Here is a 25,803-nt window from a genome sequence, read left to right on the forward strand (position 1 = left end):
TGTTGTTTACTTTTGTTATTCATACCTAAAATTCTTCAACTGTAAAGTGTCTACACATCTGAGGAGTGGTAAAAATCTTCTAGAAATGACTCGTTCGATGTTAAAAAATACCCCCTCCCCAGAACAATGATAGTATTAGAAACGAAACATTAAAATCAGACAAAAATAATGTGAAAGCTGCAAATCTTTGAGAATTGAAGTAACCAACTTGCATGAAATTCTAGAAAAATTTGCTAAAAATAAATTTAAGCTAGATTTAATTTTATTTCATATATAACTCTTCGAGTGTAATTTGATCCCTCCTTATATATATATATATATATATATATATATATATATATATATATATATATATATATATATATATATATATATATATATATATATATATATATATATATATATATATATATATATATATATATATCATACAATATAATAAAGCAAAATGAGATTTTTGGCAATTTTGACAAGTGTCACAATTATAGAGAGCTTACTATTTTTAAATTTGCTATTAATAGAAAACTTTCTATATATATCTTTAATTTATTTTTTAATTATTTAATTTGTTAATTCCTAACAACTCTATTTTTTATTTTGTTTTATTATTAAACAGAATAATTAATAATAATTAATAGTAGTAATTAGTAACTTGGAAGTAGCAATAACAAAAGCTGTTCAATTTTCTCCATTTAATTTTTTTGTTGATAAAATTATTTTTTATTATTAGATAGGATAAAAATTATGTACATTTTTATTGGTGTTGAAACTGTTTTCCTATTAAAATATGACACATGGATTATTTTTTAAAATTTGTTATCTTTATTTATTAATTAAAAACTATAATTATAAGTTGTATTTTTATACAACGGTTTTGTTGCTAATAAACAGGAGCACACGTGTTATTTAGCCATTGGAAAACAATACAAACCATTTTAGGCTACTGTAGATAAGTTTTGTACATTAGGTTTAACTAAATTTTAATTGTAATGTAAATTTTATATATTAATTTAATATAATAAAAAATTTATATTTTTAAATTTATTTTAGAAAGATTTAATTGTAATTATTTAGATTTAAATATATAAATCGTAACTTCTATTTATAATATTTGTAATATCTTTATACTTTTTAGCTAATTGTAATTATTTAAATTTAAATATATAAATCGTAATTTCTATTTATAATAAATTTTATACTTATTATTAAATTGTAATATTTGTAATTATTTATTTGTAATAAATTTTATATTTATAAAATTATTTGGGCATTGAAAATCGATAAAACCCAGCCATATCTTGGACTCATGCAATGAATTCCTTTCACCTCAAAACGATGCCCTACCTCTATTAATTCAAGTTGTTCTTCTCAATGCAACTTTTCCAATTCCCATACATCTAATCACCAATATCATTTATTAAATTCAGTTTTCGATGTACTTTTAATGTTTGTAAAAAATATCCAAAACTCAAAAGTTCAAAATCTCTCCACTCTCTGTGGCCATGTCTTTCATTAACTATGGCAAGGAGTGGTTCTCGCTAGAATACTCTTATGGCTTCTTTCTTCTTCATACCTCAATCTTACTCTCAATCTTTAATCTTTCTTTCAACCTTTGGTTACTCACTATGTTCAAATCGGAACCCCAATTCTCCTTCAGATCCAGGTAATAAACAGGAACAATTCCAGAAATTTATTACCCTTTTCTATCTTTTTGTTATGAATGTTGATTTTTATTTGAATTTTCGGTGATGCAGAGTTACGAAGCTGGATTCTTTGACGCTCTTTTTTCTGGGTTATTTCTGTACCGTTTTACACAACTTTTCTCCATTTTTTATTCTGGGAATGTTTCTTCTTTTTTTGTTATGGTACGGTAGAAATTTTTTTGTTTGAAAAATGTAAATTTATTAGAATTGGGTTTCTTTGTAGGGTGCTCATGGGGTTATTGGAATTGAGTTTATTTGATGGCGTTTTGTGATTATATAGGGAACTGCATAAAAGGTATGTAATTGTGTGTTTGTTTTTATGTTCATTGGAATCTAAATTTGTTTCAGTTTAATCCTTTGTTTAGTTATATGTTGTGTTTGATGTTTGTGTACTCAAGGTGTTTGTTATTTTGTCAAACAGTGTGTAGGATGTGGTTTCCGCACCCAGACCTGCTAACTTCTACAAAAGCTTGAATTCTATTCTTGGTCTAATTGAATTTTATTCAGTCTTCATTTTATTATCGTAAATTTGTATCTCTGATTTGCTTGATCACTGAAATAAATCTGCAGGCAAGAGATAGTTCTATTGGATAATGAAATATCCTTCAACGAGGCCATGATTGAAGAAAGAGATCAGGGTCTTAGAGAGATAGAATAGAAAATTGGAGAAACAAATGAAATATTCAAGGATCTTGCCGTTTTGGTTCATGATCAGGGGATTGTTATTGGTAAATAAAGTTACCATTCTACATAGTAGAAATATATAACTTGCTTTTTGTTGCTGCAAAATTTAGCTATTCATTTTATTTATATTTTGTTTGTGGGAATTCTGGTAGATGACATTCAATCAAATATAGATACTTCTGCTGGTGCAACGGCTCAAGGTAATGTCCAACTAGCCAAAGCTTCCAAAAGTGTGAAATCCAAAAATAAATGGATGAGTCATAAATACTCTAATATAATGCTGGACACATTTTTTACTTCCTCATTATTACATTTTCAAGATTGATTTAAATTTTGATGAATCTCCTCATATTTTATTGTTGTCTAAATATGTTGCAAACTTGGAGTGTGAAGTGTGTTTGTTTGGACCCAAAAAAATGGGTTTAAAGAGTGTATTGCTGCCTTTTCAAGTCCAGTAGCCAACAATTTGGTGTGTTAAGTGAACATTAGGAAGTGGAAGTTGAAAGAAATGACTTTATGTGAATCAATTTTAGGAAAAACTGTCATGTATTCTTATAGATTTGTAATATAGATTTTGTATAACTTTCACATATTGCTATTATTTAGATGTATTTGTACTACTACTATGTTGCTAGGACAATAGGTTTTAAGAGTATTCCTGTAAGAAAGTAAAAAAAAAAACTATTGATAACTAAGATACTAATCTTTTTATCTGTTGAATGATTTTAGTCTAATGATTTATTAGTTTCCTCTTGTGAATAGAATTGTGAAGAATTGACAATTTATTTTTAAATTCAAGCTGGTACAATATAGCAGAGGAGTACCAATTATTGGTAGTGTCCAACTCAATTAAATGGTAATTTTTTAAGTTTACATATTTTTAAGGATAAATTTGCTTTTACACTAATAGATAAATATAAGTACACTTTAACTAAAGAAAGATAAATATGGCATATTTCACTATATACTTTATCATACTAATCAACTCATATTATTCTTAAATATAAAAATGTATTAAGATAACTTTGGTTTTGGTTTCGAATTCAAAAATTGATCAAATTAGCTCAATTAAAATAAAATTTAATTGTATATAAATTTTAAGTAAATGTTAGTATTTGAAATGTAATAATGAATGATGCCACAGTTAAATTTTGTTCAAAAATATTAGTCACTTCAGAATTTTTTGTTTATGAGAAAAAATTATAAAAAAAAATAGATTGAGCAATGTTTCAATTTAGCGTGTTATATGTAATATGATATTGAAGGACATAGGAACATATTGAAATGAAAGAGAAGGTGATAGGTACATTGAAACAAATTGAAACAATTGCTATAGTTTAACCCAAATAATTTTGAGGTCCCGTGCGATAGTCTGTCTTGCACACCCTTAAATACGGGTCTATCCACTACGTTACTTAGTGTGGTCTTTTTTTTCTACTCTCACTTATCCTATACTTAGTGGTCATTTTTATTATTTCTTTTTAAAATAATGTTTATAAGTCCCTTCTCTCCCCTTCTTTAGTTCCAGTCTAATTTAGAGGTTTGCTCTCTACCCTTTTTAAAACAAATATTTAAATTCTTTATTATGATTTTATAAATCCAAAACCAATATTCTTATTACTAATAAGAAAGGCTTATAGAAATATTTTAATTTTTTTATTGTTTACTAATCTTTTGTTATATATGTTTTTGTAGATGTTGATTGAAGCATCACAATAAAGGTTTTAGAAGTATGAATTTAGGAGACTACAAGTTAAAAGAAACATTTCTATCGAGTTTCAAAAAAAAAAATCTTCCTCTTCAAATCTATAATTTTTATTTTCTTTTCATATGTTTTAATTTTATTTTCTTTTTATATGTTTTAATTTTATTATTCTTTACTAAGAAAGTCTTTTTTTTTATGTGTAGTGGTAAATTATTTCCTTCATTTTATGGTTTTTATTTCTCATACAAATATTTAAAGAAACAATAATTTTAAATTTATAGTTTTAATTCTCTCACTCAATTTTAGTTATATTTTCTTCTATAGGTGCCTATTTTAAATAGTTAAATAATTTTATAAAAGATCAAAATAATAAAATTATACTTAAAATTACAAATACAACTTATATCAAAATTATTTATATCAATATATTTCTAATTATTTTTTTAATTATAATATGATTTATCTTGGGTAATTTTTATATGATTAAATTATTAATAAACTAAATAATTTTATATGTCTTTGTGGTATTTTTTATTTAACGAATTAATTTTTTTAAAACTTACACAAATTATTAATAAATTAGAAATGCCCAAATTGTTTTCTAATTTACAAATTATTTTTTAGTTAAATTAATTTTTTTATGTATACTATTAATAACAATGATATTTTATTTATACAATAATAATCTTGCTATAAGTAAAATTTTTAAATTATAAATATTTTTAAAATATTTTTTTTACTTAGAAAATATTTAACCCGTGCCTCGCACGGGTCTAAGCACTAGTGTATATATATATATATATATATATATATATATATATATATATATATATATATATATATATATATATATATGAAAAGAAAAATAATCATCTATTTAATAAAATTGATAAAATATAGAAAAGAAATATAATCTTAAAAGATTATAAAATATGTGAAAGATCATATATAATTTTTCAATTTTAAACATAAATATGTAAAAGATAACAAAATTATAAATTTGATTTTAATATAGTTAGCTTAAATTTGATATAAATAGGCCTACATCACAAGATGATTAAAAAAATAAGAGATGCTCTATTATAAAAAAAGAAAATGTTAAGATAAATAATCATTTGACTTATACATAAAAAAAAAAATTGAAAAAACAAAGAAAAAGAAAAGAAAGTATCTTTTTATTGAAAATTAATGTATATTTATAAAAAAAAACAAATGATTTAATAAAAATGTAAGATTCATTAAGATTCATTAAGATTAATTAAGGTACCCATCAAATGTAAAAAGTATATAAGAATTTATCTTTCTTATTTTATTTAACTAATACAATAATTTTTAGATATGAAAAGTTCATCTTTTACTTGACTAATTATTAGAGACCAATGTTAAAAGATCCATACATTAAATTAAAAAAAGTATGCGTATGTATGATTTAGTAGTGAAATGTTTGGATTTTGAGAGTGTACTTTTCTCAAGGTCTCAGATTCAAAAGCCGCTAGATTTAAATTATTTATTAAATGAAAACCAAATGTTGAAACCAATCTTTGTTGCTTGTAAAAAAATTGTAGCAAATAAAAGTGTAAGATTCATTAAGATTTAATAAATCTGATTAAAAAAATTCAGTTCGTGTAAATAAAAATTAAAAACTAACATAAGGAAAACTCTGTAATCATTAAAATCAAATAAAAATCTAACATTCATTAATTAAGAAGGGTTTATCAGTTCATCTATTGTATAACTAACGTGGGGGTCTTTAATAAAAAAAAATCATTTAAATTAATAAAATTAAGAAAGCCTAATTTTAATAGCCAATCGGTGTAAATAAAAAAATGCAAAACTAAAAAAATCTTAAGGCATTAATATGCAATAAAAATGTAAGATTCATTAAGATTTAATAAAATGTAATCTTTCACTAGAAATAAAATCTAATCTATAGCCGGCGTATGAGAGAAGATTAAGTAGCCGTTAACCCTAATTAGCTATAAATAAGTACTTGTATTAACACTTCCACCATAACACTTTCTTTCAATTTCAGAGCGAAACTCTCTTTCTTTCTTGTTGCTGCGCGCTGTTTCCTCCGATTTTGATAATGGCTACCTCGTTTCATTCATTCATGCCTACCTCTTCCCATTCATCTTCATCTTCATTTTCATCTTGTGTTTCTTCATCTTCTTCTTCTTCTGTTATCTTTGTCTGTACTCATCTTGCACTTGGTTCTTGTTCATGTTCCACACAACAAGTCAGCAAAAAGAGGAAACGTGGACACAAAGAAACCAACAAGACCAACAATGTTTCTTCATTCCTGTTGGATATCTCCTCATATCCCAAAACAATGTGTCTCCACCTATCTCTTAATGTTGTTTGTACTTGTCTCCATGAGACACAAATTGTCGAGAAACAGAAACGTGTCCAACAAGAAACCAACGTTTCAACAACAAACAGCACATGCGGTACTGTTGGGACAAGTTCTGATTGTTCAACCAATGTTGGTGATCCATGGATGATCAAGAAGGTGTTGACAAAGAGTGATCTTGATGATAATTGCAGACTTTTGTTGAATAAAGATTTGGCAAAGAAATGGGTGGTTCCTGTGGTGGATAAAGCTAAAGCTACAAAGGAAGGAGTGGAGGTTGAAGTGTTTGATGTTGACACTGGCTTTCCTCTTTCTCTTACTTTCAAGATACGACCTTCCAATGACAGTCATGTCTTCAACAACACTTGGATCCCAGATTTTGTGGACAGAAGAAGCTTAAAGAAAGGAGATGAAATTGGTCTCAAATGGAATGAAGAGAAGAAAAGATTTGATTTTTCTGTTCTTCATCGGTGTTGATGATAATTAGTACTAGTTTATGATTCTTGAAATTTAAGAGATTATGATTATTTGTAAACATGGATGGAGGATATGTGTATTGATGTTATTAATTAGAATGAGAATGTTTACAATTCATTTAATGATAAATTGGTGTGTTTCCCTTTTCTTTACTTTGCTATCTCTGAATCTTTGCAATTTCTGTCTTATTTTTATATAATGTCTTAAGAAAAGTGTCTAGTGAATGGAATGAAATGGTTGTTTATTGATTTATATACATTGAGTATCAAGTTAATATACATAATCAGAACATGATCGAGAATAGAATGTGCAAGCTAATAACAGAAGAGACTAACTATTTCAACTGCTAACTTCCTCTTATTTCGATCTTTGAAACATTAACATATTTGTATAGTTGGTGCCAGATTTGTGTGTTTGAAAGTAAGGTTAAGATGACATTAAACCAAAACATACTTGAAATTTAAGTTACTTGCATTCCACTGTTTCATTGTAACCCCCCATTGACATCTTATGCAAGTCTTCTTGCTTATGTAACTCGATCCACAATAACCATAATGACGGTGAAACCATTAGAGCTAGGTAAACTCGTTATGAAGTCCATAGCAATGTCTTCCCAAATTTGGTTAGGGATTGGAAGAGGCTTTAGAAACCCTGCAGGTAGTGTAGTAGGTATTTTGGCCAAAGTGTTTTACATCATGAAGCATCCTGTCCCAATGAAACTAGGCTGCAAGTCGAGTCAAAGTTCATGCAATACCCGAGTAACCCCCTGCTGGAGATGCATGATACTCCACCAGGAGTTGGTGAATTAAGGGACTGTTTTGAGGGACTGCCAGACGATCCTTCTAAAATAGTAAGCCATCTCTGAATCTAAATTGATGTTCGGAGCAAGTTTATTCTTGGCACTGCTGAGCAAGTAAATTGAATGACCTGGCGTAAATATGCTAAGAAGGTTGAAGAAGAAACAATCAAATCCAAGCCATTATAAATATTCTCGACAATGCATCCGCTGCTAAATTCACCTTTTCTGGCTTATATTCGATGGTCAAATCAAATCCAATGAACTTATGGAGCCAAGCTTGCCGCTCCGGGGTTTGCAGCCTCCGGTCTAATATAGACTTGAGGCTTTTTTTTAGCATGGGAGATGGAATTTCGTGCCAACAAATACAACAAAATTTCAATGCGAGAGAGGGACGACGTTGTATCTGAAATTGAGATGCTGTTTGCTGTCACGGTCTTGATAAGTTGATGCAGCTGATGACTAATCTGAGCAGAGACCGTTTCAGCTAACTGAGTCAGTTGCTCTTCGATCTTTTCATTCGTCGACCATAGTTGCAATATAACTCCTATGTTATTTCAAGAACCCAGAGACAAAAGATGAAAATCAATAGAGTGATATAAGGATCACTGTGTTATTGATATGATTGGTAATAATTGTCTCACTCCTAGTGATGATGAAAACAACAATTTAAGTACAAATAGAGTTTCTCACTTGTGAGAAACACCCCCAAGAGCATGAGTCACCAATTTTCTCTCACTTAATTATATAGCCTTCCAAATTGTCATCTGTAATTAAAAAATAACAACCACTTTTCAATTTCTGAAGCACAGTACTAGTAAGTCAATTGAACACTGATCCTGAGCAATGTCTAGGCACCTTCAGTGGCAATCTGTCCTGGTGGGATATGAAGCCTCAGTTTAGCAAACCCCCTTGCATTCTTGAACTTTCCTGTACTCCTTATTATCGACGATAACCACGAAATGATGCTCCCTGTCTTATATAAAACAAAAAAGTTCAAGCTACCATCATTTGTCTACTCCCATCTGCTAAACTTGCTACATAAAACACCTTGAGCTTTTCCAATTATTTGGGAACCCAATTCTGGTTGAGATGTAAATTTCACCTTATTATCTCTTAATTGATCGCCTGCCACTAAAGTCCTCTGTCTTGACTGAGCTGTCCTAAAGTTGTGTAAAGTAGACATTGACAAAGTTGTATAATTTAGTTGTTTTCTCTCAAAGTTACCTGTGTAATTTCTATACTTGATTTGAATGATTTTGTTTTTCTGTTACATTGGATTGGATGGTATAATGTGGTATCTGTCACAACTTGATAGTATAAAAAGTTAGTTAGTTGACTTTCTAACTATATACACTCTCTAATTTCATTCTTACCCTCTCTAATTTCATATATTATTCTTTATGTCAATTACCTTTGTATGACAAGTTATCCCTACAAATTGGTATCAAGAGCATCAATTCAATCCAAGCTTCTATCAATGGAAAATGGAAGTACAACCTCTTATCAATTTCTTGCAAACCTACCATTGCTCAAAAGAATATTATGATAGATGGTGTGCGCAAATGAAGGTCATATTTTGATTTCAAGATTTGCTTAAAATCGTGAATGGAGGTTTTCCTGCATTGGAAGCTAATGCAACAGAGGTACGGAAGGAGGTTAATCGTGAATTGAGAAAGAAAGATGGCAAAGGTCTATTCTTGATCCATCAATATGTGGAACCAAAAGCTACTAAGGGTGCATGGGATACACTTAAGAAGTGTATGGAGATGATGAGAAATTGAAATTGAAACATTTGAGGAAGCAATATGGTAACACGTAGATGAATGATGATGTGCCAGTTACAAAGAAGGAGCACAATCGCAAATGCATACAATAGTGATTCTGGTGAGCTCATACTAATGGCCAAAACATATATGGTACAAGATAAAACCAATGTTCGGTACCTTGATAGAGGTTGCGGTAATCACATGACAAGCAACAACGACTAATTTATCAAACTTGATAAATCAGTGAGAATGGCAATTAGATTTACTAATAATAACATAGTTAGATTTGAGGGTATGAGAAACATTCTTGTGAAGAAGAGAGATGGAAAAGAAACAATCATAAGTGATGTTCTATATGTTTCTTCATTGGAAAGTGGCCTGATAAGTTTGGGCCAATTACTTGACAATAACTATACCATGAGTTTATACGCCAGGGAGGTGAAGGTGTTTGATAAAGTTTCAAACTAGTTTTGAAGGCACCTTTGTTACACAACTAAACTTTAAAAATCATGATCAACAAGCTTTACCATAAATTCCTTGCATAAAAACCGTAGAGAATCTAATTTCACGCTTTGGATCACAATGAAGGAAGCAAACCTCTTCTACTGATATTGATAGTTTTCACAATATATCAAGAAGTGTTACAATGAGGTCTTTATATAGAGACCAAGAGATAAGAGATAAAGGTTACAGCATTTAATGAACTGTTATTTCCTAGGAGAAACAAACTTTTAACTACCCAAGAGAATCCAACTTTTCTGCTGCCTAATGCAGCATTTAAGTTTATCCAACAAAACTCCCTCATAGACTTAAATGCTTCTTCAATCCTTCATTCCTAGTATCTTCTTCCCTCTGTCGAATAGCTCCTTCGACAATGGTTTTGTAAGGATGTCCGCAGCTTGATCCTGAAGGATAGAAAAACACTTAGCTCCTTCAACAATTGCACAATGATTTTTATCCTGGTTCGTTGTTAACGAAACTACTCCAGTCCACCCCCTTGGAGTGATTTACCTCACCTGAGGATTTAATTCACTAATCAACCTTGATTACAATGGTTTTCCACTTAGATACCTTCTAAGTCTTCTAGAGTATTCTGATCACACCTTGATCACTCTAGGAACCTTTTACAAACCAATGTAAAACAAATTCTTACAAGAGTATAGAAATGCTTCTTAATAAGCTATAATCACAACTGTGATATTTCTCTTAAGTTCTAAGCTTAAATCTCACTAAGATATTACAAATGAAGTGAGGTTGAAGATGAAGTTTGAGAACTTTTCAAATTGACAGCGTTTCTGTATTTTTGCGTAAGAGTTATGTGTTTAGCTTCTCATTAGAACTTCTATTTATAGGCGTTTTGAGAAGATGGCCGTTGGGAGCATTTAATGCGTTGCGTGATCCGTACAGCATTCCATTTAATGTTTCACTCTTTTGTCAACTACCTCGAGCATTGCTTTTCCTGCTTTAACTGACTTTGCCTTTAATAGCTTCTAACGTTCCTTTTGTCAGTCAGCGTAGCCTGCCATCTTGTACTTGCTTCTGACCTGATCTTTGTAGATACAACGTTTGAATATCAGAGTCATTCAGCTTGGTGCAGAGCATCTTCTTGTCTTCTGACTTTGAAGTGCTTCTAGCGTGATACCATAAGAACTTCAGTGCTTCTGCTTCTGAACTCTAGTTCTTCTGATGCTTCAATAGACCATGTTCTGATTCTGCTTGACCATCTTCTGATGTCTTGCGAGAGCATGTTCTGATGTTGCATACTTGAACCTTCTGAGTCAGTGCTTCTTGCGCTGAATTGTGCATACTCATCATATATTTCCTGAAATGGAAAATACTTAGGATTAGAGTACCACATTGTCTTATACAAAATTCATATACATTGTTATCATCAAAACTGAGAATATTGATCAGAACAATTCTTGTTCTAACAATCTCCCCCTTTTTGATGATGACAAAAATATATATAATTGATATGAATTTGCTATCAGAATATCAGATGACTAAAGACAATTACACAGTTATAACATAATGTAGCAACCTGCCTAAAAATTGAAGGTTTAGAGTCGCCACCTATTCTGAAGGGCGAATAGGAAACCCCATGCAGTATAAAGATCTGGGTAAGTTATTATAATCAGGTTGAGGGAAGGTGTTAGGCACCCTCAACCCTTTCCTAAAGGCTAACATTTAAAGATTCAGGTTTATAGCTAATGAAGTGAAAAGAGGCAAAAATTAAAATTAAACTGAATTGAGATTTTTAGGGGGGAGACTCGCCTTGTTACCAAATGCCTACGTACCTCCTTATGGAGGATCAGAGTCCACGTAGTTCGGGGACAAGGTTGTACGCCTTATGGTTGTATTTGTATTTGAAATTGTTTTTTAGAGGCTTTTTGAGTAGCCTATCGTAACTGAATTTGATTTGAAGGGTGAAAGTATTTTGAGGTTGGCGTACAACCTTGATTTAATTTGTTACTGTTAGATGCGGTGATCGATAGGTTCAATCAGTATGGCTAACAGATTTATGGGCATTGCTGGTTACTCAGATCGATGGATTCGATCATCGCGGGCAGCAAATTAATTGTGTTTTAGTGTATGTATTTTTATCTCTCGTCTAAAGCGACTGATAGTTTCAATCGGGTTGAGGAGAGAATTATTGAGAGCAAGTAAGTTATGAATTGATCAGAACGGTTTTATTTCTCGTCTAATACGACTAATAGATTTAGTCGGTTTGAGGAGAAATTAAGCTGAGTTGTTAAGAATAATCAAACATATTTCAGAAATTTATTTGATTAGTTAATTATCATTAACCAAAGTTAGTAGAATTAATTAATGGATTATTAGAAGAACGATTAACAAATTTTGATTGATTAGCTATTTATAAACAATTAAGCAAAATTAAATTTTATTTACTTAAGTTTTTTTATTTTTGTTTATTACCAGGGGGTGTATTTCATAAAAGGGAAGTAATTCTGGGTGTGTGATTAGCAAGGGCCTAGGCCCATTAATGTTTTAGATCCGTTCGATTCAGTGTGGGGAGTATGCGGGGGTTGATGGTAGACTCTCAGGTTTGTGTAAGGCCAGGATTTATTCATAGTACCATCAACGGCCTGCATGTGTTTAAGATGAAGGATCACAGTAAGGATGGTGCACTGAATCATGGTCAGTAGCACAGACAAGTGGCCATGGAAAGGCCACTTGTCTTCATCCTGTGGGCTACGCATGCCTATAGAAAAGGCTCTCTCTCCGACCACCCCTTCTTTTCTTTCTTTTTTTTTCTCTCTCTTCATTCTTATTCTCTCCGTCTCTCTCTCTAAACCTTATGAACACCAAGAACACCCACCGTCTAAACCCAGAATGCCATGAAACTCGCCGTAAACCACCCCTATCAACACCGTCAAACCCAGTTTCCGGTTGAATGTTCAACCGGTAAACTCGAACGCTCAAACATTTCAACCCAGATTTTCCCATATCGATGAAGATCTCTATGATCTTCATCGCCTCCGCCCCCCTTGTTCATACCAAAACCCAGCAAATAACATGAAACAAACCCTAAGCCCCAAATTCGTACCCAGATTCAAAGACAAACACACATAATCATGCAATCGCGAGAACCTTAAGCTAAGTTTCGTTTTAGAGTTACCTTATGTCTTGAGTTTCTGGATCGTGTTAGCTCCCCCTCGCTCTAATCCTTTCGTCTTTTGCTTTTCAGGTTCGAAGATTAAGGAAAAGTAATCTCGTGGCGGCGCTTAGGGTTTTCTGAAGAAATTCTTCCGATCCTTCTCTAATTCTTCTTCTTTCTCTTTTATAGTATTAGGGTTTTGATTTGGTTTAGGAAAGATTAGATCAAATTAGATTTGATTTGCGTTTTTTTCAGATTTGTAAATTGATTGTAATATTATATTGAATCAATGAAATTATTATGATTTGATTTTGATTCGCGTTTTTAGAAAGACTTGATGCGTTTTTGTTTGAGATTCGATTTGATTTTCGTTTGATTCAAGCATGGGCCTGGGCGGAATCGTTTTAGGGTTGGCGGAACGGCGGCTGTGCGTGAGGTGGTGGCTAGGGTTTCGTCTGAGGGAGAGAGTGAACAGGAGTGGATTGGGTTTTCGGGTTGACCCGCTCCAGTGCCCAATCCGCGCGTGGCCCATTGGTTCTCCTTTTTTTGTTCTTTTTTTTGTGGCCCAAAACAACAACTAAAAAAAACCCAATTAACTTGTTTAACTAACTAATCTAATTAATCAATTAATCCTAAAACTAATTAACTAATTACGCTAAACTAACTAATTGTAATTTTGATAATTGTAATTCTGATAATAATAATACAAAAAAAATGCTAATATCAACTAATATTCTAATAACAATAATAATCCTATATTTAGTAATAATATCCAAAAAAATAAAAGGATGATAGAATGGTTAAATAAAAATGGGCCTATTGGGCCACAATTATTTTTATGAGACACAAAAAGAAAAAGAACCCCAAATTGAATTTAGAGATCTTGCCATTCACACCATTTTATTTTAAGTCAATTTATACAGGAATTTTATAGGAGAGCGCGTTTGATAATAGATATATCCAACCCTATGGCTCCTAATTTTTAACTCCATTAATAATTTGAAAAGTGAGAATTAAACCGGGTAAATTTTGGGGTATGACAGCTGCCCCTATTTAATTATCTTGGATCGAATGACAAGAGTGTATGGACCTCGCGTCGTTCAGATCGAAGAGTTATTAAATACTGGAAGACCCTTAAATTTACCTTGAGTTTGAGTATGAGTGAAGTGAAATGTCCTGCTAAGGCCTGAGTCTTACATAGCGAGGACTTTTGTTGGTTGTGTAATTGGCTTGCTATGGTCAGCAAGCCTCCGCAGTTTGTGAACCCCCACTTACTATAGTTCTAGTAAGTTTCCGTAGTTTGTGGATCCCTCACTTACCATAGTGCTGGTAAGCTACTCGCATTTTGTGAACCTCTCACTTACCACAGTGCTGGTAAGCTACGTCGCAGTTTGTATCTCTCACTTGCCATAGTTCTGGCAAGCTACGCGCAGTTTATATCTATCACTTACCATAGTGCTGGTAAGCTACACGCAGTTTGTATCTCTCACTTACCATAGTTCTGACAAGCTACTCGCAGTTTATATCTCTCACTTACCATAGTGCTGGTAAGCTACACGCAGTTTGTATCTCTCACTTACCATAGTTCTGGCAAGCTACTCGCAGTTTATATCTCTCACTTACCATAGTGCTGGTAAGCTACTCGCGGTTTGTATCTCTCACTTACCATAGTGCTGGTAAGCTACTCGCAGTTTATATCTCTCACTTACCATAGTTCTGGCAAGCTACTCGCAGTTTGTATCTCTCACTTACCATAGTTCTGGCAAGCTACTCGCAGTTTGTATCTCTCACTTACCATAGTGCTGGTAAACTACTCGCGATTCGTATCTCTCACTTACCATAGTGCTGGTAAGCTACTCGCAGTTTGTATCTCTCACTTACCATAGTGCTGGTAAGCTACGCAGTTTGTATCTCTCACTTACCATAGTGCTGGTAAGCTACTCGCAGTTTATATCTCAATAGGATTACTTGCTATAGTTCTAGCAAGTTCACCTGTACCAACAGGGTTATCTGCAAGTGTTGTTGCAGAATTTACCTGTGTGGAATTTTATATCCTGTAAATGCGTATGCATTATGTTTATATGTCGCGCATATGCCCCTGTTGTTTGTATAATGCGTATGTATGAATGCTTACACATGTGTATGTTGCATGTATATTGATGAATGTATGTATTAATGTATATATGATACCCCTACATTTATCATTCATCTCCTTATCACCCATTGCTTTTGTTTAACCCCTTTTTCTTTTGAATTGTTTGTGACTTTCTGGCTCAGTCTGATTAATCCATTGATACCATCCTTTGAAATGTTATTCGGCTAGGTTTTTTTAAGTGATCGCATCACGGGGCGTTTGTAGCCTTCCGGAGATTTCACAGTTTTATTCTATTGCTTTTGCGTTGAAAGTTTGCAAGTTTCTCATGTTAAATCCATGTTAGGGTTTATAAAAATAAATTATCCTTTGCAGATGGTACTGAAATTAGAAATGAAGCATAGTATGCAAAAAGGAAATTTTATTGATATTGCCTTGAATTGGCGAGTGTACAGAAATGCGAAGAAAGAAAATGACAAATAGAAATGATATTAATACTGCCGTTGCTCTTTTTTTGTTATCGAGGGCCCCAATAATCCTTCGACTTCAGAAGTAGATGATTGCACGACCCCTTATCCTTCGTAGTTTGCCTTCAGCTTATGTCCGGTAATCCTGCTTTTGCTAGGCATAGTACTTCTTGACCGCGTCTGAGTTGATTGGGTGCGGTAGCTCATCTCCATCCATTGTAGTGAGTACTAATGCCCCTCCTGAGAACACCGTTTTTACAATGTATGGACCTTCGTAGTTAGGTGTCCATTTTCCGCGAGCGTCGAGTCGAGGTAACAATATCTTCTTTAGGACAATGTCACCTTCTTTGTAGGTTCGAGGTCGGACCTTCTTATCGAACGCTTTTTTCATCCTCTTCTGATAGAGTTGTCCATGACACAAAGCTGTCAGTCGCTTTTCTTCAATGAGATTAAGCTGATCAAAACGAGTTTTTACCCATTCCGATTCTTCTAACTTTGTGTCAGCTATGACTCTTAGTGACGGGATCTCCACTTCAATTGGGAGGACAGCTTCCATACCATAGACTAGGGAGAAGGGGGTTGCCCCTGTAGACGTACGCACCGAGGTTCTGTAACCGTGTAGGGCGAAGGGAAGCATTTCGTGCCAATCCTTGTATGTTTTCACCATCTTTTGTATTATCTTTTTGATATTTTTGTTTGCAGCTTCGACAGCGCCGTTCATTTTAGGCCTGTATGGTGAAGAATTGTGGTGTTCAATCTTGAACTCCTCGCACAGCTCCCTCATCATATTATTGTTCAGATTCGACCCATTATCTGTGATAATCCTGCTTGGAACCCCATACCGACATATGATATTATGCTTGATGAACCGAGTGACTACTTGTCTCGTTACGTTGGTGTAAGAGGCAGCTTCGACCCATTTGGTGAAGTAGTCTATGGCAACCAATATAAATCGGTGTCCATTCGAAGCTTTAGGTTCTATCATCCCTATCATGTCGATTCCCCACATTGCAAATGGCCATGGTGAACTCAGAACGTTCAACGGGTTTGGTGGTACGTGCACCTTGTCAGCGTAGATCTGGCACTTGTGGCATGTCCTTGCATATTGGAAACAGTCGGCCTCCATTGTTAACCTGTAATACCCTGCTCGCAGTATTTTTCTAGCCATTGAATGTCCGTTTGCATGAGTTCCGAAGGTTCCCTCATGTACCTCCCTGATAATCTCCTTGGCCTCGTTTTTATCTACACACCTCAACAACACTGAATCATAGTTCCTTTTGTACAGGATGCTTCCACTTAAGAAGAACTTGGATGCAAGTCTCCTCAATGTCTTTTTATCAATTGTCGAGGCATTCTCCGGGTATTCTTGTTTTTCCAAGTACTTTTTAATGTCGTGGTACCATGGTTTGTTGTCAGACTGCTCCTCAATCGTGAGACAATAGGCAGGTTCGTTAATGTGTCTAACAGTTATCCGTGGTTCATGGTTTGGCCAGGTCACCTTGAACATAGAGGAGAGCGTTGCTAGTGCGTCGGCTATTTGATTTTCTTCCCTCGGGATATGAGTAAAAGTGATAGTATCAAATTCAGCCGCCAACTCCAGTATAAGGTCTCGGTATGGGATTAGTTTTGCATCTCGAGTGTCCCATTCTTTGTTGACTTGATGGATTACCAATGCTGAGTCTCCGTATACGTCAAGGAGTTTGATCCTTAGGTCGATTGCAGCTTCTAACCCCAATATGCATGCTTCGTATTCTGCAATGTTGTTGGTGCAGTCGAAACATAGTCTTGCAGTAAAGGGTAAGTGCCGGTCATCGGGAGATGTCAATACTGCCCCTATGCCATGCCCTAGTGCATTTGATGCACCGTCGAACATGAGTTTCCATACCAAACCCGGTTCAGGTCCCTCGTCGGGTCCTGGTATTTCATAGTCTCTTACTAGCATAATATCCTCATCGGGGAAGTCGAACTTCATGGATTGGTATTCCTCGAGGGGTTGGTGAGCAAGGTGTTCCGCCAATACACTCCCTTTTATTGCTTTTTGAGTTACATATTGTATGTCGTATTCGGACAGCAACATTTGCCACCTTGCAATTCTACCCGTGAGCGCCTGCTTTTCGAACACGTATTTTAAAGGATCCATTCTCGATATTAGCCACGTGGAATGATTCAGCATATATTGCCTTAGACGTTTGGAGGCCCATGCTAGGGCACAACATGTCTTTTCCAATGGTGAATACCGAGATTCGCAATCTGTGAATTTCTTACTGAGGTAGTAGATAGCGTGTTCTTTCCTGCCTGTTTCGTCTTGTTGCCCCAGTACACACCCCATAGACCTTTCGAGTACTGTGAGGTACATGATTAGTGGCCTTCCGGGTACAGGAGGTAAGAGTATAGGTGGTTCTTGCAAGTAGTTCTTTATGGTTTCGAAGGCTACTTGACAATCATCATTCCACTTGATAGGTTGATCCTTCCTGAGTAGTTTGAATATAGGCTCGCATGTAGCTGTTAGGTGTGAAATGAACCTTGAGATGTAATTCAATCGACCCAGGAAACCTCGTACCTCTTTTTCTGTTTTTGGAACGGGCATCGCTTGTATGGCTTTTACTTTATCAGGATCAACCTCTATACCTCGTTGGCTTACAATGAATCCCAACAGCTTTCCCGATCTTACACCAAATGTGCACTTATTCGGGTTCAACCTCAACTTGTACTTCTTCAGGCGTTCAAACAGCTTATGTAGATTTGTAATATGCTCTTCTTCTGTGCCGGATTTGGCGATCATATCATCTACATATACTTCGACCTCTTTATGGATCATATCATGGAATAATGTGACCATGGCCCTTTGATATGTTGCCCCTGCATTTCTCAACCCGAATGGCATTACTTTGTAGCAAAAAGTGCCCCAAGATGTCATGAAGGTAGTCTTTTCCATATCCTCGGGAGCCATCTTGATCTGATTATACCCGGAGAAACCATCCATAAAAGAGAACACTGAAGCTTGTGCTGTATTATCCACCAAGATATCTATATGTGGTAGTGGGAAATCATCTTTTGGACTTGCTTTATTTAGATCCCTGTAATCTACACACATGCGCACTTTCCCGTCTTTCTTAGGAACTGGCACTATGTTTGCAATCCATGGTGGGTAATCAACTACAGCAAGAAACCCGGCATCGAACTGTTTGAGCACCTCTTCCCTAATCTTACTATCCATATCTGGTCGAACCCTTCTGCGCTTTTGCCTGACCGGCGCACATCCTTCTTTGAGAGGTAACCTGTGTACCACGATGTCTGTATCCAACCCCGGCATGTCACGGTATGACCAAGCAAAAATCTCTGCATACTCGTGGAGGAGCTTGATTAGCGTTGCTTTTACGTCCTTACCTAGCGTTGCCCCAATCTTAATGTTCTTGGGTTCTTCATCCGTTCCCAAGTTTATGATTTCGATGGCCTCTTGTGGAGGGAGCATGCTCTTGGATTCCTTATCCATTAACCTTGACAACTCTTCCGGAAGTTCATCGTCTTCCTCATCCCCTTCTTCAGCCTGATTAGCGAGAGCCTCGAGTTTGTATGGAGTCTCAGCAGTATTATTATCGGTGGTGTCAGAAGGTGATCTGCACATGTTTTATGTTTTGTTTTCTTTTAGTATGCAGATGTGAACGTGCTTTGTTTGTGCAAGAAATTTATTTGTCATTTTCAGAAAGGAAAAAGGAATAAATGCGAGAAAAGACAATGTTTTCAATACCAAAATGCAAAGACAATTTTATTAATAAACTTCGAACTTGAAAGTAAATGGGGCCCTTACAAACTAGCTCTATGCTTCGGGCGAGGCATGAGCGTTATTGTTTTTCTTTATTTGAAAAGGGAAATAAAACACACAAAAGCAAATTACTTTGAAATGAAAACTATCTCCGGTATCTCCCTGCTTGTCCAATTCTGTAGCTGTTCTCCTGGTCTGATTTCTCGGATGAAGTTGGATGTTCCTTCTCGAGAATCCTTGTTGGACACCATAGCTACATTTTCATACCCACCATTCACAAAAGTTTGCATTATTGGGGGAAATTGTTGTTCCTCCTTTTTGATGCTTTTGAACTTGGTGGGTTGATATCCTAACCCTGAGCGATCCTTTTTCTCTGACACCTCTGGTAGCTTGCCCCATCCTTTAGCATCTGTGTCTTGTAGATCCTTCCATGATGTCACCGCCCTTCTTACCTTCTTCACTGGTAGTGTGATAGCGGTTGCAATTTCTAGAGCTTGAAATGCGGTACCTAATGCTTCGTCTCCAGTCTCAATATATCTGTATGAGTTTATATTGCTGACAAATATATCCTCTTCTCCATTGATAGTCACTATGGAGTTCCCGTTCACAAACTTTAATTTCTGATGGAGGGTGGAGGTGACTGCCCCGGCTGCGTGGATCCAAGGGCGTCCTAGTAGGCAGGTATAAGCTGGCTCAATTTCCATCACTTGGAAATTAATGCAGAAGGTATGCGGACCAATCACAACCGGTAAATCCACTTCTCCTAATACTGGGCTCTGTGATCCATCAAATGCTTTTACCACCAGACGACTTGGTCTAACTACCAGTCCTTCTAAGGCTATCTTGTCAAGTGTCGCTTTTGGCATCACATTTAAAGATGATCCTGTGTCAATCAAAACTCTAGCCAGATGAGCCTTCCCACATTGCATGGAGATATGCAAGGCTTTGTTGTGTGACCTTCCTTGTAGGGGTAGCTCATTGTCACTGAAGCCCAGGCATGCCTCAGCAGTTAGATTTGCCACCATTCCGTCAAACTGGTTGACTGTAATGTCTTTGGTAACATGGGCAGCGTTTAAGATCTTCATCAGAGCATCTCGATGTTTCTCAGAATGTATTAATAGTGATAGGAGCGATATCTTAGATGGTGTCTGTTGCAATTGATCCACCACTCTATAATCACTCTTCTTAATCAGAGCGAGAAACTCCTCCGCATCCTTGTTAGAAGTTTCTTTATCCTTAGGTTCAGACTCGGCACTTGGTCTCATGACTACTTGTTCTCCAGATTGTGTCGAGTTTTCACCAGACATTTGTGGTGCCTGCGTAGTTTTGAATATGCGCCCAATACGGGTCATGCCCCCAGGTCCAATAATGCTTGACACTGCAGTGTTGGTATTGGTCTCGTACTCCCATGGTACTGCTTTCATCTTGTCCAAAGGGTATGGTCCTCTGATTGGGATGATCCTGGTGTGTTCTTGTACAGGTATTACCAGTGGCGACCTTAAACACGGGATGATTAATGGTTTCCTTGCCCCTTGTGCGGGTATCATTAAAGGTTCGTTTCTTTCAACCATTGCCACATATTCCTCTTCAGGGTGTTCCTCTAATCGGATCAATCCTTGATCCATGAGCCTTTGCAAAGTGTCTTTGAAAGCTTCGTTATGTTCTAGGATAAACCCCTTTATAAGAAGATACCTCTTAAGTGCATCTATGGGGGAATTCCGTTGTTGAACCAACTCTTGCTCATTGACAACTTCTATTGCATTGACTGTGCCTTCATGGTGTGGCATCGGATTTGTTTTCACATTGGGTTTGTCAAAGGCGATTGCCCCTGACTCAATTAGATTCTGAACGATGTGGCTGAAGGCCCAACATTTCTCCAGGGTGTGTCCGGGAGAATTGGCGTGAAATTCACACCTTTCATTCGGTTTGTAATTGGGCATGAGCTTGCCTGGAGGAGGAGGTGGCAATGGTCTAACTTCCACCAAGGATTCATTTATTAAATATTTCAGAATTTCTTTCTTGGAAGTAGGTAGCGGATCGAATCTCCTTTGTCCCCCCTGAAACCGGTTTTGTTGTGGTGGATATGACATGGGAGGTCTGTTCTCCTGATGCCCTATAGCATTAGTCTCTCCTTCCTTCTTTTTAGCAAAGGTTGAGGTGGGCCTCTTTGAGTGATAAGAGTTAGACGATGCTCCTTGTATTTTCCCAGTCTTAATTCCGTCTTCTATTCTTTCACCAATAACCACTAGATCTGAAAACCCTGAGGACACACTCCCTACCATCTTATCATAGTATGGCCCTTGTAATGTAGCCATAAACATTTTTACGAGTTCTTTCTCCAACAGGGGAGGTTGGACTCGGGAAGCCATTTCCCTCCACCTCTGTGCGTATTCCTTGAACGATTCCTCTTTCTTTTGTGACAAATTTTGGAGTTGCATCCGATCGGGTGCCATGTCCAAATTGTATTTATATTGCTTTAGGAACGTATTAGCAAGGTCGGTCCAGCTTCGGATGTGAGACTTCTCTAATTGCATATACCAGTCAACCGATGCTCCACTCAAGCTATCTTGGAAAAAATGCATCATCAACTTTTGATCTTGAGCATAAGCAGCCATCTTTCGCACATACATGCGCAAGTGACTCTTCGGACAAGAGAGTCCCTTGTACTTTTCAAAGTCGGGTATCTTGAATTTATGAGGAATAGTCAAATCCGGCACCAAGCTCATTTCATAGGTATCCACATCGAAGACATCATATCCTTCCATTGCTTTCATCCTTTCTTCCAGCGCCTTGATTTGTTCACTCTCCTTGGAATTCTCCCCAGAATCAGCAGAGGTCAGCTTTGGTTGAGGGACTTGATCTGTGTCATTAGTGTCCCCATACTGTAGATCCAAGTAGTCCTCATCCCTAAGCGGATTGTTGATTGGAATGCGAACTGTGCGAGACGTCCCTTCTTTCTGAGTAGTAGGGATAAATCTGTTAGAACAAGATTTGTTCTTATCAATTATCTTAGTTTTGATGATAACAATAATATGAATTTTGCTTAAGATAATATGGTACTCTAATCCAATGCAATTTCCCTTTCAGGAAATATATAAAGAGTACGCATAATTCAGCGCTCAGAAGATGTGTCTCAAATGGTTCAGCATGCAACATCAGAACATGGTCTGGCAAGACATCAGAAGATGGTCGAAGCAGAATCAGAACATGGGTCTATGAAGCATCAGAAGAACAAGAGATCAGAAGCACTGAAGATCAGAAGATGGTATCACGCAACAGAAGCACTTCAAGGTCAGAAGATCAGAAGATGCTATGCACAAAGCTGTTTGACTCTGATGATATTCAAACGTCGTATTCACAAACATCAGATCAGAAGGAAGTACACGTGGCAGACTACGCTGACTGACAAAAGGAACGTTAAAGCTACTAAAGGCAACGTCAGTAGACACAGCGTGAACAAGGCTCGAGGTAGTTGACAAAAGCGTATAACATTAAATGCAATGCTGTACGGAACACGCAAAGCATTAAATGCACTCAACGGTCATCTTCTCAACGCCTATAAATATGAAGTTCTGATGAGAAGCAAGGTTAACGATCCTGAACAAAGACAATTCAAATTAACTTACTGAAACGCTGTTCAATCAAAAGCTCAGAATCTTCATCAACTCACTACATTGCTGTTGTAATATCTTAGTGAGATTAAGCTTAAACTGTAAGAGAAATATCACAGTTGTGATTATCGCTTTTAAGAAGCATTTGTAAACTCTTGAATAGATTACATTAAGTTGTAAGGAACTAGAGTGATCGTGTTGATCAGTATACTCTAGGAAGTCTTGGCTGTTGGCTGAGCAGTTTGTAACTAGAGTGATCAGGTTGATCAGAATACTCTAGAGGAAGTCTTAGGAGTGAACTAAGCCTAGAGTGATCGTGTTGATCAGTAGACTCTAGAAAAGTCTTAGGAGTGAACTAAGCAGTTGTTCCTGGAGTGATCAGTGTGTGATCAGAAGACTCTGGAAGACTTAGTTGCGGACTAAGTGGAAAACCATTGTAATCCGTGCGATTAGTGGATTAAATCCTCAGTTGAGGTAAATCATCTCTGCGGGGGTGGACTGGAGTAGCTTCGTTAACAGCGAACCAGGATAAAAATAATTGTGCAATTTATTTTTATTGCCTAAGATTTAAAGTCACACTTATTCAATCCCCCCCTTTCTAAGTGTTTTTCTATCCTTCAAAATCCTTCTTGAGAGGCCTCTCCCTCTTCATGGGTCGTGGTGACCCTTTTAGATGCGTGAGCATTCGTTTTGTGAGGGTCATGGCCTCGAACATATCCTAACAATGGGTTGCCATCTTTAGGTATCTCTTCATACTGATCATGAACTTCCTTAGCTTTGTCTTGCTTATCTTTGAGGTCTTTCATGAAGCTCAGCACTTGGGCCATTCCTCCCTGGAGGTCTTCAACAGTACCCTTTAGCTGGGTCATTTCCTCACGAAGGGCGGCTTGGTTCTGTTCCAATTGTTCCATTGCTTTCTTCTTCTGAGCTCTGGTCTTGATTTGTGGTTGAGTTGCAATGGCGTGACTGGAGATGAAGACAGTTTTCCTTTTAATGTTTTGAAAAGAAATGCCATGCTATGCGTGCTATGAATGATATGCAAATGCCATGCTCATGTCTTATCCACATTGTTATTATAATATATTTATATATTAACATATATGTCTGTATATATATATATATATTATTTCTTTTTTTCTTGTTTTTTTTTTTTTGTAGTAGGAACCTTTTCTTTCTCTTTTTTTGAATAATTCTTTTTGGTGAATAATTGCGAAGAAATTGAATAATGCGGAAATAAACACATTAATAATTTGAAAAAACTTGAAAGAAAGTACAATTTAAATTGTTCAACATTGCGAAAGGAAATAAACACCCATAGAAACAAAACTTCTAAATAATAAAAAAACAAAACTATAAATGACTAAGAACGCCTATGAATGTCCTCCTTGAAGTTGTCCACCATGCTCCTACAAAGCTCCAAGAACTCCTTCACTTCTTTGGGAAGGATGATGGGAGAAGACTCCGCTTTTTCTAAACCCCTCGGAATGTCTAGAATTAAATCATTGCACAAGTAGACTAGCTTGTCATAATTCTCACGACACTTCTCATATTCTTCAAGCATCTTGGGAACCATGCTCACATGCTCATTTGCCGTAGAAACAATTGTGTATTGTCTTTTCCAATGGTCTCTTTCGTTCAGGGTTGCCTCGTGTACCTCTCTTTGTCTTATGAATATTTCCCTAAGTGATACCATGGCTTGGAATGCTCTATTGTACTCATCGGTGCGCTGTAAAAGTGCTTCTTCCGTGGTTAATCTCCTCGCGCGCTCTTGTTGTCCAGAATTGCGAGCTTCTTGAAGATCATATTTGAGGTTCCTTATTTCCTCCTCTTGATCTTTAGTCCTATCAGTTAATTCAAAGACCACAGCTTCTAGATTTTTCTCAGATTCAGCTTTGTCATGGGAAGCTTTCTCATAGCGCCTTTTCCACCTTGCAATTTCTATATCCGCTTGTGCCAACCTCTCATTATGTGCTTCTAGATTAAAATTAGCACTTAGAACTCCTTCGGTTGCTCGCTTTCTTTTATTCCTTTGTCTATCATTCTCTTCCTTAGCAGCTTGAAGCTCCTGGTTCTTTTCCTTAAGATCGAAGCGTAGTTGGCTTTTTTCGTTGGAAAGTCGATGTAAGTCAAGCTCTAATTTTTCCTTTTCCTTACGGGATGCCTCTAGGGCAGCCTTGATTCCTTCTATCTCTTCGATGGATAGAGAAATAGGACTAGGAGAATCGGGCTTGTACGTGGGATCCAGAACAAAAGGTAGTAAAATCTTTCCAACTCTCTCTTGAACCCATCTAGTGTAAGGTTCCTTAGCAACAATATTCTTCGGTCCATAATTCTTTGTTTGAACATGCTTCCAAGCTTGAATTATTTTCTTTAATGTCCTTGGTTCTCCTTTCCCATTATCATGCAAAATTAGTCCTTCCACTTGTTGATCGGAAGGCTCACAATCCATAGAATGACCCAATTGGCGCAATGCAAGCACGGGATTATAATTAATACAACCCAAAGTTCCCATTAAAGGCACATTATTAAATTCTCCACATTTATAAATAATTCTTTCAGAATTTAATTTCCTTGCAAACCAGAAGATAGAATCCGCATTGAGAGCTCTTAGCTTTTGAGACCATTCATGCCTAGTCAAATCTTTGATTAAATAACTAGCCTTGTAAAGGTGAGAAGTCAACCAAGAGTACAGTAGATGAAGACAACAAGATATCGCTCCCCTTTTCTTTTCATACCGATCATGGATAGTATAGTAAATATTAGCAAT

General features: G+C 35.8%; 1 protein-coding gene and 1 long non-coding RNA gene across 3 annotated transcripts; both read left to right on the top strand.

Moving 5' to 3' along the window:
* The first annotated feature begins 1,349 nt into the window (after positions 1-1,349).
* Positions 1,350-2,914, top strand: LOC131639918 (uncharacterized). 2 transcript variants are annotated; one of them, XR_009295084.1, is made up of 5 exons: positions 1,350-1,663; positions 1,755-1,801; positions 1,927-1,998; positions 2,125-2,431; positions 2,540-2,914. It is a non-coding gene; the product is annotated as an uncharacterized LOC131639918 (long non-coding RNA). The 2 variants fall into 2 exon arrangements; XR_009295083.1 differs by having other exon boundaries at positions 1,927-2,431.
* A 3,507-nt stretch (positions 2,915-6,421) lies between these two features.
* On the top strand, positions 6,422-6,919 carry LOC131639922 (putative B3 domain-containing protein At1g78640). Its single transcript, XM_058910361.1, has one exon. The coding sequence runs from the start codon at positions 6,422-6,424 to the stop codon at positions 6,917-6,919; it is 498 nt and encodes a 165-aa protein (XP_058766344.1).
* The last annotated feature ends 18,884 nt before the right edge of the window (positions 6,920-25,803 follow it).

The sequence above is a fragment of the Vicia villosa genome, unplaced genomic scaffold (genome assembly GCF_029867415.1).
Source record: "Vicia villosa cultivar HV-30 ecotype Madison, WI unplaced genomic scaffold, Vvil1.0 ctg.002868F_1_1, whole genome shotgun sequence".
NCBI lineage: Eukaryota > Viridiplantae > Streptophyta > Magnoliopsida > Fabales > Fabaceae > Vicia > Vicia villosa.